We start from the raw sequence: 15,851 nt of genomic DNA on the forward strand, positions 1-15,851 counted from the left end.
TTATTAGTATATAATATTATAGATGTGTCCAAAATTGTTTCATATTTTTTGTACTATTCTATTTTAAAAAATTTATTTTTAATTATACATCATGAGTTAACCTATTTGACTAGAAAGGTTGAAATACTAACCCACCCGCTAGATAGGAAGATGGTTTAATTTCCAATCATTTTAAGTTGTATATTTGATTCCACTATTAATAAAATTATGTCTACTTTATCATAGTTATTTTTAATATGAAAAATATATAATAATAGAAACATGTCCATTTTTTATCAAAATTTATTTTTTACTATATTTCTTGTATTTTTATATTTTTGAATTTGTATTATTTATTTATGACATTATGAAATTATCCATTTGACCCAAATGGTTGAAATACTTATCCACGACCTAGATGGAAAATGTGATTTCTTTTCTAGGTTTATTTTAAAATATAAAATTTCATTCAATTAATAATTGTGTATGGATTTATTAGTAGAACTTAATGATGATAAACAAAAATATTTTTTTATATTTCTAAATTTGTATTATTTATTTATGACATTATGAAATTATCCATTTGACCCAAATGGTTGAACTACTTACCCACCACCTAGATGAAAAATATGATTTTATTTCTATGTTTATTTTAAAATATAAAATTTTATTCTATTAATAATTATTGTGTATGGATATTTTAGTGGAATTTAATGATGATAAACAAAAGTATAAATGTTGGATTCAATGAGAGAAAATGTGATTTATTTAATGACTTAAATGTGAGACTTAATGAGAGGTAATTGAATGTAATTAATGGTATTCTTTTATTTACATTTTCTGCCCTTTCAATGTAGATAAATTAAATTTAAGATGAGGGGTATTTTAGTAAAAAAAATCCAGAAGCCAATACCTTATTATTCCTACTTTTATAAGTAATATAGATTTATTACTTGTATATAATAGAAAATTAGTTGCAAGTTTTTGACCCAACCAACACCACCTTCGAATGCTTAAGGGTGGGATTGAAGAGGATTTTGCATTTTCATGTGTTAGGGGATTTGGGCTCTAAAAATCCAACCCCTTACAGGTTATAAGGAGTGTATAGGAGGAGGTTTGAGGAGGTGGGAGAGGGTTTAGAATTTATAATAACTGTCTTTGAATTCACCCCATTGCCCTTCATAGATGAACATGGTAGTTTTTCATTTGCTCAAGCCATCCCCTTTGAGGTGTGCCTTGCTGAAATGGCCAAAGCTAGAGCTTTCCTTTAGGGGGGCATTCTTTTTTTGGATTTTGAGAGGGGGAAAGTTAGTTAATGGGATTTATGTGGGGACCAGGGAAACTTTACTTTCCTAGGTATCATTTGAATGGAACAAAAATGCCCTTTTTAATAATGGATTTTTATGGTTAAAATGGTCATTGTCTTATTTACATGAAAAATTAAAGAACATGGATAAATGCACTTACCTAGGTATGTGTTTCTTGGGAAACACTTACCCGGGTAAGTGCATTTACTCGGGTAAATAACTTATCGAAAAGCGAATGGGGCCTAGGGTTTATGAATGTCTATAGATTGAGATTTATCACACTTCATTGTAATGCCATGCTTGCTTTTTGGTAAATTACTTGGAATCACTTACCTGAGTAGTGCATTTACCCATGTTCTTTTATTTCCCAGGTAAATAAGGCAATGATAGTTTTAGACATAAAATTCCATTCTTAAAAGGGACGTTTTTGTCCCATTTAAGTGTTGGCAACTTTCCTCCAAAGTGGGAAAGTTATTTACCCACGTAAGAGATGGATATCATTTACTTGATTTTGGTAAATGATACCAGGAAAATAAAATTTCCCTGCTCCTCACATAAATTTAGAAAAAGAACATGTGCTTCTTAGTCAATGGGAACCAAAATCCCATTGACCAACTTTCCCCCCTCTCAAAATCCACAAAAAGAACGTCCCCTAAAGGTGATGCAAAAAAGATTGCAATTGGCCTGTTGGTGGATACTTTTATATCACCTTGGTGCATTTGAGACTGCCAGAGACTTGTTTCCCTTTTCAACAGTTGTGTGAGTCCAAGAAGTTGAAATTCTGTGGCTCACAGATTAGCAAGACTTGCCACTTCATGCACTATACAATATATTGGTCCTCTCCTCCTTAGCCTGAGGACTAATAACGAAAAGGAAAAGAAAAGTAAAAAAGATCACTAAATGGTAATTGACACACTAAGGAAGGTGCTGGATAACATGGTTGGTTTTGATTAGCTCAGTAAAAATTATTAGTGCTGATGTAGCAGTTGTTTTTGTTTCAAAATCGAAACAAACTATTTGTAGAATACCCCCTAAAGCTTTTTGAGAAAACATTAACACCATCTACCTTATAAGGCAACATTTCCATGCACAGACATATTCATATGTATATCAAAGATTTGATCAAGTTGTCTGATGGTAATAATGACAGTTTGCAAACTAATACTCAGAGTATTAAAACAGTACTTAGAATAAATACAACTAACAAAATCAACACGACTCTCCATTGTGTCATACTATTAATAAAGAAATTTAATGGAAAAGTTGGTTTGGCCAATTACGTGACCCTTATTACTATGAAAATTTAATTAGAGACTCAAGTCAATCTGCATCACACAATAATCTTGCTCTAGGATAAGGTTCAATAAGCATTCCAATATATCACGATAAGTTTAACATTCGATCAAGTTCCCCACCAGTTCAGGTTAATTTCTATGTGAGTTGGAAGTCGAGGCTGTAGATGATGATGGATGGAGTTTTTGCTTCTTGCTAGGAGGCTCGAAGAGTTTCAACTCAAGTAAAGGCTCATCAGATTGCCTCAATTCATCCAGCTGCTGCAATGACTCCATAGACGACATCGCAAAGAAGTCAATGGAGTTAAGATCAATTTCTACCTGTTAGGTCAAGTAATTTGATCAGCATATGCAATAAGACTGTTAATTTCTTTTGAGTATGTGCTGCATTCCTCTTGTTGTGAGATTAAGGCCTAGTTTGGGGAGAGTGCAACTACAAACTAATAAACCCAAAACCCCCCAGCCCTCGTGCAGGCGGGATTCGACTCCCAAGTTCCATTACAATTGACCAGATTTGGATCAGGTCCCAAAACAGGGTCCCAACAATCAGCCGCAGTAGTTATAAATTATAGTTGTACATCGGGAACATCTCACCATGGAGGATAAGGGAGATGTTCTGAATGCACCGCTGCAAAGGCTGTTGTGACCCGTTGTATGAGACTAGATCCGCTCTCCAACTAGCTAAAAACCTTACCAGCCAACCAGTTGACACCTTGCATTCAGTGCAAAATCTATTTGTATTTTAGGGTGTATTTGGTTGCAATGCAACTAAATTTGCACTGATGCAAAACCATAACAGTGCAAATGACGATTTAAGTGTAAATTCTGACTTATTTTTGCTTCAAATTTTAGATTATTTTGTATGATTGTAGTACAAATGAATTAAATTAATACATCAAACAGAATAAAGTAAAATTCAAAATAAAATTAAACAAGAATTTACATTTTTTACATTTGCACTCCCATCCGTTTGCACTGGTTCAAGTAAAATTGCAGTGCAAACAAGCACAGCCTCACGTACACCAGCGGGTTTTAACATTTCTATGAAAAATGATATTAAATGCCATTACAGAGAAAGTATTGCTTTTGGGTAATCCCTGGCCCTGGGTTTTGTCTTGAGGTGTTAAAAATTTCTTAAATATCAGATTTTCAGAAGTAAAAATGTAATTCATACTTTGTGTCCTCTAGATTTCCTATTTGGTTATAATGGTCCAAATAGATGCATAAACTGAAGCTATTTTCTCTGATGTGGCAAAAGTTATTGCTAATGCAAGCCCAATAGATTGAATGGTTGATTTATACATGACCACATGTATAAGAACATCCGCCAATCATTTGAAATTTAAAGGTATTTTGAAAAAACTAAGAAGCAAAATAATACAGTTTTAGACAAGGAAATACCTCGTTGTTTTGCCTTACATCATTAACATCATTATAATTGCTTCTCACATCCTCCTCCTCCTCTTCTTCTTCTTCTTCTGATACCCTGCATAAATAGTCTTAGCATTTCAATTTCACTTTTAAAAAGCATTTTTCCTATTGGGTATCTCTATTAATTGGGTTCAGGTACTCTAAGGACAAAACCCAAGTCTATCTTAAACCCTATAAAGTTTTAATCCAAAATCTCAACCCCGTCCCAAATCCTATAAAGTTTTGATAAAAGAGTCCTATTAAATTAGGATGGATCAGGTATATAAAATTTTCCACAAAATTGCCATCTCTAATAGGATTTTTATTGTGATTCCACCCCACTCTTTTGTTTTCAATAAATGACTCACCTCATCTTGAATGTTTATTCATTAATTATACGCCTTTCAATTGAGAATCCAATTGCAACCGTAATCCAATTCCACCCCACAGCCCAAAGGACTGAAAATCCAAGCCTAGCCCGTGTAAAATTTCGGGCTGGGCCTATTCGGGCCAGCCCAAGCTGCACTCCTAATTTTTAGCAGGTAATTGTTGGTGACTAAATTTTTCAATTTACCAAAATTACTAAAAATTATAGTTTAGGTGTTGACAAGCACCTCCTTTTTTCCTGCGTAAAGAGTCTTAGTATTTAACAAGCACCCCTATTTCTCAAACATCAACAATTAAATTAAGTATACTTTTTCTTTTAATATTAGATAATATATTTCTATAGCTGGTCTATGAAATCTATGGAAGTCTATGGAATTTTCTCAAGAAATCTCTCCTTGCAAGTTAGGTTTAAAGTTATAGAATTATAATTTTATATTAATTAAAATACATTAATTCATATGGACAAACTAACAAATTCATGGATCTTCCAACATATATAGTAATATAGATGTTGGCTTTCTGAACACCTTAATATTTGATATTATTTATATCTGCAAATGTCATATAATAAGGTTTTTATGGATAGAATCAAAGCTACAACTATATGATATGTTTAACTGAGAAAAGTTATTTTTTATTAATATTTTCTAGACAAATTGCAACCGTAAACTAGGTTTTAGGTAATGAAAGGAAGTATATAATTTGGTAATGCATGCAAATGCAAAGGAAAAGATTGAAGTTTCCAACCATGGTAATTCATCATAAAGATATAAATAAAATATTGATAGCAAATGTAGAATGAAATAGCAGAATAACTTATTTTCAGAGGCGTTCACAACGTTTATGATTTTGCTTTGGAAAATAAAATCAATTACAACGTTCATGATCGAGGCAGTTTTTGTTATGTAAAGAAGTTTCAGTTTTATAATAACATTTACTTGAATTAAAGATTCCCTCATCAAAATTACAAATTTATTGGATGTTATATACTGAAAAAATAAATAAATAAGAGGAAAATATAATGCTATCGATACCATATTAGTATATATTCTGGTAACTGATCAGAAGAGTGAAATTCAATCTAGTTCAAGGAACAATGAAGAAGAACTTACAGTCGAAGTAGTTCTCCAAATTCCGCTTCCAATTCCTGATACTTTTGCCGTAATTTTTTCCTTGACAACTCGACTGATGATATAGTGATGGTCTTTAGATTGGGAGCATTTCTTTGGCGTTGAAAAGGGAAATGCAGCAAGCTTGGACATTCGTGTATATACACTAGTTCCAACGAGGGCCAATCAGATGGATTTTTGTTTCCATAGATACTTGTGAGGGATGGTAAATGTTTAAGATGTAAAGTCCTCAACTGCGGCAATGCGATCTTGTCCACCACTGCTTCACCTTCACCCTCTTTTACAAAAATTTCTTCCAAAGAATCACATCTATGTATTTGAAGCACTTTGAGCTGTAGTAGACTTTGAGTTGTGGCACGTGAAAAGATGCCTCTCAAATTGGGACAACAGTATATATCCACTAGTTCCAACGAGGGCCAATCAGATGGATTTTTGTTTGCATAGATACTTCTGAGAGATGGTAAATGTTCAAGATATAAAGTCCTCAACTGCGGCAATGCGATCTTGTCCACCACTGCTTCACCTTCACCCTCTTTCACAAAAATTTCTTCCAAAGAATCACAGTTATGTACTTCAAGCTTTTTGAGCTGTAGGAGACTTTGAGTTGTGGCACGTGAAAAGATGCCTCTCAAATTGGGACAACAGTATATATCCACTAGTTCCAACGAGGGCCAATCAGATGGATTTTTGTTTCCATAGATACTTGTGAGGGATGGTAAATGTTTAAGATGTAAAGTCCTCAACTGCGGCAATGCGATCTTGTCCACCACTGCTTCACCTTCACCCTCTTTTACAAAAATTTCTTCCAAAGAATCACATCTATGTATTTGAAGCACTTTGAGCTGTAGTAGACTTTGAGTTGTGGCACGTGAAAAGATGCCTCTCAAATTGGGACAACAGTATATATCCACTAGTTCCAACGAGGGCCAATCAGATGGATTTTTGTTTGCATAGATACTTCTGAGAGATGGTAAATGTTCAAGATATAAAGTCCTCAACTGCGGCAATGCGATCTTGTCCACCACTGCTTCACCTTCACCCTCTTTCACAAAAATTTCTTCCAAAGAATCACAGTTATGTACTTGAAGCACTTTGAGCTGTAGTAGACTTTGAGTTGTGGCACGTGAAAAGATGCCTCTCAAATTGGGACAACAGTATATATCCACTAGTTCCAACGAGGGCCAATCAGATGGATTTTTGTTTGCATAGATACTTCTGAGGGATGGTAAATGTTTAAGATGTAAAGTCCTCAACTGCGGCAATGCGATCTTGTCCACCACTGCTTCACCTTCACCCTCTTTTACAAAAATTTCTTCCAAAGAATCACATCTATGTATTTGAAGCACTTTGAGCTGTAGTAGACTTTGAGTTGTGGCACGTGAAAAGATGCCTCTCAAATTGTCACACTTGTATATATGCACTAGTTCCAACGAGGGCCAATCAGATGGATTTTTGTTTGCATAGATACTTCTGAGAGATGGTAAATGTTCAAGATATAAAGCCCTCAACTGCGGCAATGCGATCTTGTCCACCACTGCTTCACCTTCACCCTCTTTCACAAAAATTTCTTCCAAAGAATCACAGTTATGTACTTCAAGCTTTTTGAGCTGTAGGAGACTTTGAGTTGTGGCACGTGAAAAGATGCCTCTCAAATTGTCACACTTGTATATATGCACTAGTTCCAACGAGGGCCAATCAGATGGATTTCTGTTTCCATAGATACTTGTGAGGGATGGTAAATATCTAAGATGTAAAGTCCTCAACTGCGGCAATGCGATCTTGTCCACCACTGCTTCACCTTCACCCTCTTTCACAAAAATTTCTTCCAAAGAATGACAGCGTTCTACTTCAAGTTTTTTGAGCTGTAGTAGACTTTGAGTTGTGGCACGTGAAAAGATGCCTCTCAATTTGGGACAACAGTATATATCCACTAGTTCCAATGAGGGGCAATCAGATGGATTTTTGTTTCCATAGATACTTGTGAGGGATGGTAAATGTTTAAGATGTAAAGTCCTCAACTGCGGCAATGCGATCTTGTCCACCACTGCTTCACCTTCACCCTCTTTTACAAAAATTTCTTCCAAAGAATCACATCTATGTATTTGAAGCACTTCGAGATGTAGTAGACTTTGAGTTGTGGCACATGAAAAGATGCCTCTCAATTTGGGACAACAGTATATATCCACTAGTTCCAACGAAGGCCAATCAGATGGATTTTTGTTTCCATAGATACTTGTGAGGGATGGTAAATGTTTAAGATGTAAAGTCCTCAACTGCGGCAATGCGATCTTGTCCACCACTGCTTCACCTTCACCCTCTTTCACAAAAATTTCTTCCAAAGAATCACAGTTATGTACTTCAAGCTTTTTGAGCTGTAGTAGACTTTGAGTTGTGGCACGTGAAAAGATGCCTCTCAAATTGCGACAATCGTGTATATCCACTTGTTCCAAGGAGGGCCAATCAGATGGATTTCTGTTTCCACAGATACTTGTGAGGGATGGTAATTTTGAGAGAAATAAGGTCTTCAATTTGGGCAATACGATCTTGTCCCCGCCTTCCTCTTCCACAAAAATTTCTTCCAAAGAATCACACCCTTCTACCCGAAGGTCCTCCAGCTGTTGTAGATTTCGAGTATTGATAGGTGAAAAAATACTTCTCAAACTCTTACATTCTTTCAAGTCAAGGATATTTAGGTTGGAAAAAAGGGCACGTGATGGGAAATCTTCAATATCACTGCATCCGCACAAGTTGAGTCCCTCACAATCTTGTAGACGTAGGACTTTTGTTTTTTTCAATTGATTAGAAAATACAGTTTTGATTTTTTGGGTCCGTATGCCTTTGATACATAACTCCTTTTCTTGGGTCCGTAAGCCTTTGATACGTAACACCTTTTCAATACGATAATCGTAACTATCTCGAAAATTTATATCTATGTGAAACACTCCAAGATCTTGGAAAACAAAATCATCTGGCAAACTTCTTGGATCTTTTATTTCTACTTGTAGACTGGTTAAGCGACGCAATGCATTCAACTCTGCCAATCGAGCTTTACATCCATGTCCTCCTCCTCCACTTATTCCTTCTATTTCCCAATCCTTAAAACTACTATCCATGAGTAGTTCTTCTAGTTGGGACCAGCATGATATCACATTCGGTGGTATAATTTTAATCCCAGAAGCTCCTGTCAAATTCAATGACCTTAGATTGGTCAACTGTGCCATATTTTCTGGCAACCCTTCTATGTATTCGCATCCACTTAAGTTGAGTATAACAAGTCCCTTCAAATTTCCAAGCATAGATATGTCTTCTAAGATAATGCATTCTTGTAGATTTAATGTTCGAAGATTTGTCAGCCACTGAATTGAAGATGGTAGGATGTGAAGCCCGTAATTAAAACTCATATCCAAAGATCTAAGTGCCATCATCCCTTGAAAGAAGGTGTCTGGAATCTCCATTTGGACATAAGCACGACGCAACACTAAAGTCCTTAGTTTTGAAAATTCCAATGAATTAGGTAGCTTCCTTATTCGATGATATATCAATGAGATGGCTGTGTAATCTGCTGTTGATTCCATTGTTGGCCATTCCTCCAAATTACCTCCTCTCACCAGGAATAATTCATCATGTTCACCCTTATTAGATGCAATATGGATGGCCACATCACGAACAACATCGTGCATTTTGATAGACTCTTCATCCCAACCTTGTAACAACAAGGAAGATGCTTTAAGCTTCTTTACAATTCTACGTGTTCTGCATCTTGCATCTTCTATTGTTTCAGCATTTTTCAAAAGTCCCACTCCAAAAGAGTATAGTATTAGGTCTTCAATGTATATAGCATAATCTTCAGGAAAAAGACAGCAATGCAAGAACAACCGTTGGGCTTCCAAATCCCTTAAATAATCATAACTCCATTTCAAACACGAGCGCACTTTTAGATCTAAATCCTCAATATTTTGAAATTCAGACAATCGAAGTTCCCTTCGTGCATAATCCCATTCTTGTCGATCTCTCTTATCCCGTAGTGCTCCCGCAACTGTTACAATTGCTATGGGCAAACCCCCGCACTCCTTCGCCACATCCTTGGCAACATCTCTGATCAAAGCGTCATTTTCAACCACATCACCTGCATTCCTTCTAAACAAATCCCAAGCATCATCTTCAGATAAGATGCTAAGAGGAATATCTGCTTGGGTCTTCATTGCATGGCAAACATCTTGACGCCGTGTTGTGAATAGGATTTTGCAGCCCATGTTGTTGCCATCGAATGGAATTCCCAATTCTTTCAGCTCCAACTTAGCCCAAATATCATCCAAGATGACAAGAATGCTCCCCACTTTCTCCAACCTTCTTGATAGCTTCAACGCTCTTCCCATCACACTTTCTTCTTCAAATTTCAGGCCTAGCATGTCTGCAATTTGACCTTGCATTTCTTTATGGTTTGGTTCTTGTGACACCACAGCCATCACGACCTTGTCAAAAAGTTTTTCTTTCTCCACTTGTTTGCCTACTTCCTTCGCCAGGGAAGTTTTGCCCACACCTCCCATCCCATACACTCCAATAACATGGATATTTTCATCTTTCAATGCCTCCATGACTTTATCCATTGTCAACTTGGTGGATTCAAAGACCTTAAAATCTCCCTTGTAAATGGATTCCATCGTTGGAAGGGGAGCCGGATTAGATACACTATATAACTTCTTTGGTAGGAGTTCATCAATGGATTTCATCTTTTCCACGGCTTCCTTGCTTAGCGTGTAAATAGAGTGCAAAGAAGAAGGTTCATAATTGCTTTCTGTACGCAACTTATTCCAATTTTCCATGATTCCCTCCATATCGATTAGAAGATTTTGTACTTCATCTTTAACATCTTCTCCCTTCTTTTCAGCTTCTTTAACTGCTTTTTGAATCTCCTCTCTCACAACTTTTAGTTCCTCAATCTTACCTTTGGAATCAAGAAGATAACCCACCTTGTCCTTAACCTTATCCTTCACCCAGTCTTCTGCAATGCCAATTAAAACATCCTTGGCCTTCCCCAATACGAAGGACGAGACAACTGACACCATTTTGATATTCGAGGAGAAGAAGCAATATATAATTAAAACTAAAGAAAACGAGAATAGATCTTATTTGCCACCTCTCTTTGACTACTTCAACAATGTAATGGACTCTTCCACCAGTTATATCGTGCCCCTCTCTGTGCTGCTTCCGCTATGCACTTTCAGCCGTTGAGGACTCAAAGCAGAGAAGACAACTCAATCCTGAAGTAAACAAAACAGTGAAAATCAGGGTTAGAGCGCACAGTTCACATAAATATAATATCATTATCATGATATTGAACCACTAAATTACCTTTGTGATTAATGCCATGCCATCGTGATTCCATGTGAGCTATTGAACCCTGGGAGAAATTTCACGCGACAAGGTGAGTTGGTTGTTGGTGTTTTACTCTGTCCAACGATCCATCTACCATTAACTGAAATTGAATAAACCTTGTTAATATTTTTTCCCTATAAAACATAAATAAAAGAAATTGTATTTGTATTGTCAATGAAAATATGTATGAAATTAATCTTGTTTCCTTTATTCTATGGTTCAATGGTTTTGAGTGGTATTTGTTTTGTTCAAAACAAAATATCAAGATATATTTTCAAGTACATCCCTCCTGTTATGTTTGTCAAAATTATAACATTTAATGCTAATACCATTCTCTAATTTTTAAATACCAAACTTGCCCTTAATGGAGAAGACATGATTTTATATGGATGAAAATACCACCAAACGGTATTAAAACATACCACGGTGTTTTAATCATTTCATTTCCAAAATAATATGTGGCTATTAATTCAATTAGCTCATTTAAACAAAACAATATATGCAGATACTTAGATAGCCTAATCAAACCATCATTACATATGCTTGGAAGAAAAATTAAAACTATAATTTCGGAATATATATATATATATATACAATTTCCCATGAAATGCACAGGAAAATCCAAATGCAATATCCAATTTGGGGGATGTTTGGAACTGTGGACGTTTTTTAAAGAAACGGTGCCATGTCATATCCACATAGGCATTTTAACAAACACTCATGTATCTTATTGTTTGGTTCAGCCGATTATTAAAAAATCGAACATGCCTCGAAAATCGGGACCCCACGGATGCATGAAGGTGAACCGTTTCTCCCAACGATTGACTGATGCGTATCCTATGTGGTGCTTACCTGTCAGCACATACATGAAAAACGGTGATGAAAATCACCTTACCAAATGGTATAGTGTTGTTCATTGCCTATGTGGCAGAAGCAATTTTTTGTGAGAAACAAGTCCTGGAAGCATAGGCGTTTTTTCTTGAAAATTGGTCCCAAAAGTGCCCACGCTTCCAAACACCATGTTGATGATAAAAAGGATCAAAAGGATGTATAGAGTGTTAATAACATGGCAAATTCATGTAAATTGTATGACCTATGTTTGGGCCTGGCTCGGGTGGATTAGGTAGTAGCCTATGTGGCCTATACATAGGCTGGAGTAAGGTGGAGTGGTCTATGGCCCATGTTTGGGCTTGGGTTAAGGAAGACTGGGTTGTGTCCTAGGATTACTAACTTTTTTAGTAAATTACCTACAAAATGTAGCACAATTTAAGCACTAAATATCACTAAATTACAACAATTCACCACAATTTAAACACTAAATATTACTAAACAAAATAAACCACAAAATGCACAAATAAGTCAAAATTAAGAGATAAATTCACCATATTTTAAGTACCACAATCAAGAGATATCACTGAATAAATAAATGAACCACAATCAGTAATTATTCAATAAAATTTTAACAATTAATTTTACAGTTATAATTATCCAAATAATTAATTAACCATTGATAAATAGTGATTGATTATTTCATAAAAATATAAAATTTAAATTACTGAAATCAATAATTAAATTTTAAAAATATATTAAATTAATTATAGTAAACTAGTGAAACTTTATCTGTAAATAATAAAACGAATAATAATAATAATAATAATAATAGTAATTTAGAGTTAAAATAGAATAGTTTAGTTTCAGGTAAATTACTCATTTGAATAATTAATAATATATCTCAAATAAATTTGAATCGTTGATTTTTACTGAAAATAATTTTCCACTAAAAATTTTCAATGAATATTTAAAAATGTCAACAAAGATTTTCAAATTCATATCTATAAAAGTATCAATAAGTAATTACTGAAAATATTAAAATAAATTGACATAATAGAAACTTTTTAAAAAATATCTGAATTAGAAAATTTTAGTTATTAATTTTCAGTAATTATATTGAAAAATATACAATACTTTTCAAATTTATAAGTAAACTTTCAATAATTTTTAATTATTAATTTTTCGTAATTTATTTTTACTGAAATTAATTTCAACTAAAAGTTATTGAAAATTTTCGCTAACTACTAACACATTAGTTTTCAATAATTTGAAAAAAAAAATCAATAACTAATTGCTGAAAATATTAAAATAAATTGATATTGCTGAAAGTTTTTAAGAAACATCTGAAAATTGTTTTCAATTATTGTTGAAAGGTTTTAATGAATTTCTGAAAATTTTCAATAAGTACTGAGAAATTAATTTTCAACATTTTGAAAAATATCAATTTTCAATATTACTAAAAATTTTCAATTAGATTTTGTGGAAATTAATTTCAGTCAAAATTAATTTATTTTTTACAATTTCAGTAATTTTAAAAATTAATAACTAATTAACGAAAAATTGAAATAAATAATAAATATTAATAATTAATACCTGAAATTATAAATATCAATAACTAAGCAGTGAAAATATGAAAACCCATTGAAATAGAAGGAGACTTTATCACATTTTAGGTTTTTTTTGTTCAATAAAAAAATACACCGACATTAATCATAATAATTTGCTTCTTGATAGAGTTTCATCGCCAAAGAGTGTCGCCAAAGAGTGTCGCAAATATCTCCACTTCTTCATGGGTCGAGAAGTGGAGTTGCCGTTGATGAGCCGATGATAGGTCCTTATGGTCGAAGTGGAGTTGAACCAGGACCACTTTCAAGGTTGATAGAGATTACTTGGTATCCGAGAGCCATAAAATGCACCAAGGGGATCATATTACTATGCTTAGGCAGCCATGCTTAAAACATCTCTTCCACCATACCCTTACAAATAACCATCCATTTCTCCATATTGTAGAGAGGATACAACAAGGGTCCATGAAATGGGGTTTTAATCTAAGCCCAAGAGGGGAGATTCAATATCTTAGTGGATTTTGGGATTGGGGTCATGAAGTATTCAACTGTCTTCGAGACATAGGGATCATGAAAGAATTAAGTCGAGCGGTCCATGCAGTTATTTGTGTGTATAGTTGGCCTGACAACATTTATAGAGCCCTATGTGAAGTTTGGTGCCCTGAAACGAACACTTTTGTGACCAGTTGAGGTGAAATTGAATATCTCTTTGGGATATCTAACAGATCTCAGGCCTTTCCATTGGTAGAGAATATTATGAGGAAGTGATTCCGAGCTTAGAGGAGCTAATGTCTTCTACTCCAGATGGTTTGCCTCGTTCATTCTAGTATTTGTTCAAAGCCTATGCTCATCTTGCCTTCAAAAAATGATCTGACCCAGTTACTCATGCAAATTGGCTTAAGTTCTATTATACAACAAATGAAAGTATTATGAATCCTCACTTTCTCTAGGATTACAAAGACACCAAGTTTGGATATAATTTCAACAATAAGGTCAAGGAACATTATGCAATTAGGAAAATTAATAGGCCTTTGCAAATGAGAAAAAAGCATGCCTGTTCTAAGAGGTGCAAAGAAAATCCATTTGTCAAGTTAGGATTTCCTAGGGATCAAGTGATATCAATATTCCTTTGTCCTAGAAAATTCAAGGTCGCATCACGAATGGCTCATGGCATCACATATAGCTTGGTTCCTCCTATGCTAGCAAGCAATTATCAGGGTCTTTCTAACACATATGCGCAAGTAAAGCAGTCATCTAACTTCCTTGGGGTGTTGACGTTTGCATTTATTGTAAATTACTTGTACGCTTGGGTTGGATTATACTTTGTTAGAGGTGTATTAATTGATGTTCTGTCAACTTATAGGTGACTTCTTATTGAGATGTTCATAGGGCTCTTGAATGCCTACTTCTTCTATGAGGCAGAGCCAAGTCAGCTCGAGACCTCCTTCGTGGAGCCATGTTAATGAATGACTTTAGTTGGAGACTGAGAAAATTGCAATATAATTTTCAAAATCCTAAAAATCATTTTGATGATAATTCTCACTCCATAGAGTCTAGAGAATTTATGACCAGCATTCGTCCTAGTTTTGTAATGTTGCATCAAGGGTCTCAATGTTGCTTAGAAATGCATATCCCACATAGGTTTGCTTGTCAGCAAGGTTTTCATCAAAGACTTCTAGTGTCTCGAAAACACTTATTTTATAAGGTCGGTCCCCACTAGCTCTATAACTTGTGTTTATCCCTTACACAAGTGAATACCGATGCTACATTTTATATTCTATGGCTTATTGGGCATATTGATTGCTAGTGCAACCTTAGTTATTTGAATTGGTGGATGCAAGGTGCAAGAAAAGCGTTAGAGGCCATTGTCGTGAGGACCTGTGACAAAAGGTTGGTACCAACTTTAAGAACATCCCAACAACATATAGTCACAAATGTTGATGTTTCTTAGAATCTAGGAAGTAGAGAATATCCTCCTCGACCAGCGACCTGTGACAAAAAGACTGAAGTAGCTATTGATGCAGAAACTAATCAATCATTAGTGATTAGTCCGCCTTCTTTAATTTTAGCTCCTCCCTTAGATCTGTCACCTCATACCATTGCTACTGGTAAGATCTATAGTTTGTATTTTAATCTTGTTTTTGTTTCCTTAGTTTTTTCACTAATGTAGCCTTTCTATCTTGCAACCTTCCCACCTATGCTAGAGGATCATCACTTGGAGCCATTCCCAGAGATACCATATAATGACATTACCAACAAAGATGTCATAGAGAATATAGTGGATGTACTGGGAGATAACATCAACGACTTTTCTCTTCCTAACGATGAAGCACTAGGGCATGCATCTTCTAATATACAAGGCATAGAGCATACTGATGAAGTATAGTCCCTTCCATCCACCATTCTCATAGTGCTACATCTTCCAATTCTCATAATTCTTCCTCTCCTTGTTCAAGAGGTCCTTTCACAAATCAAGTAGTGCCAGAGCTTTCAAGTCATTCTAAGAGGTCCACTAGTCCTATTGGGGATTATGCGGCACGTGCATGCTTCCTTAATATGGAAGGAATAAGAAGC

The 15,851-nt window shown here is 34.9% G+C and overlaps 1 protein-coding gene across 12 annotated transcripts in view; it reads right to left on the bottom strand.

Moving 5' to 3' along the window:
• Nucleotides 1–2,366: 2,366 nt before the first annotated feature.
• Nucleotides 2,367–15,851, bottom strand: part of LOC104596852 (uncharacterized) — a 38,105-nt gene continuing 24,620 nt past the window's right edge. For 5 of the 12 annotated variants that reach the window (XM_088888774.1, XM_088888775.1, XM_010258180.3 and 2 more), the window contains 4 exons: nt 10,858–10,981; nt 5,488–10,766; nt 3,980–4,064; nt 2,367–2,899 (listed from right to left, as the gene is read on the bottom strand). In XM_088888774.1, the coding sequence (XP_088744900.1) occupies nt 2,711–2,899; nt 3,980–4,064; nt 5,488–10,571 (5,358 nt within the window). In that variant the 5' untranslated portion in view covers nt 10,572–10,766; nt 10,858–10,981 and the 3' untranslated portion in view covers nt 2,367–2,710. Of the gene's footprint in view, nt 2,900–3,979; nt 4,065–5,487; nt 10,767–10,857; nt 10,982–11,649; nt 11,734–15,851 lie in introns of those variants that run through there. The other 7 variants (XM_088888778.1, XM_010258182.3, XM_088888780.1 and 4 more) reach the window with 6 other exon arrangements.

Source organism: Nelumbo nucifera, chromosome 5 (genome assembly GCF_055504915.1).
Source record: "Nelumbo nucifera cultivar China Antique chromosome 5, China Antique-T2T, whole genome shotgun sequence".
Taxonomy (NCBI): Eukaryota; Viridiplantae; Streptophyta; class Magnoliopsida; order Proteales; family Nelumbonaceae; genus Nelumbo; species Nelumbo nucifera.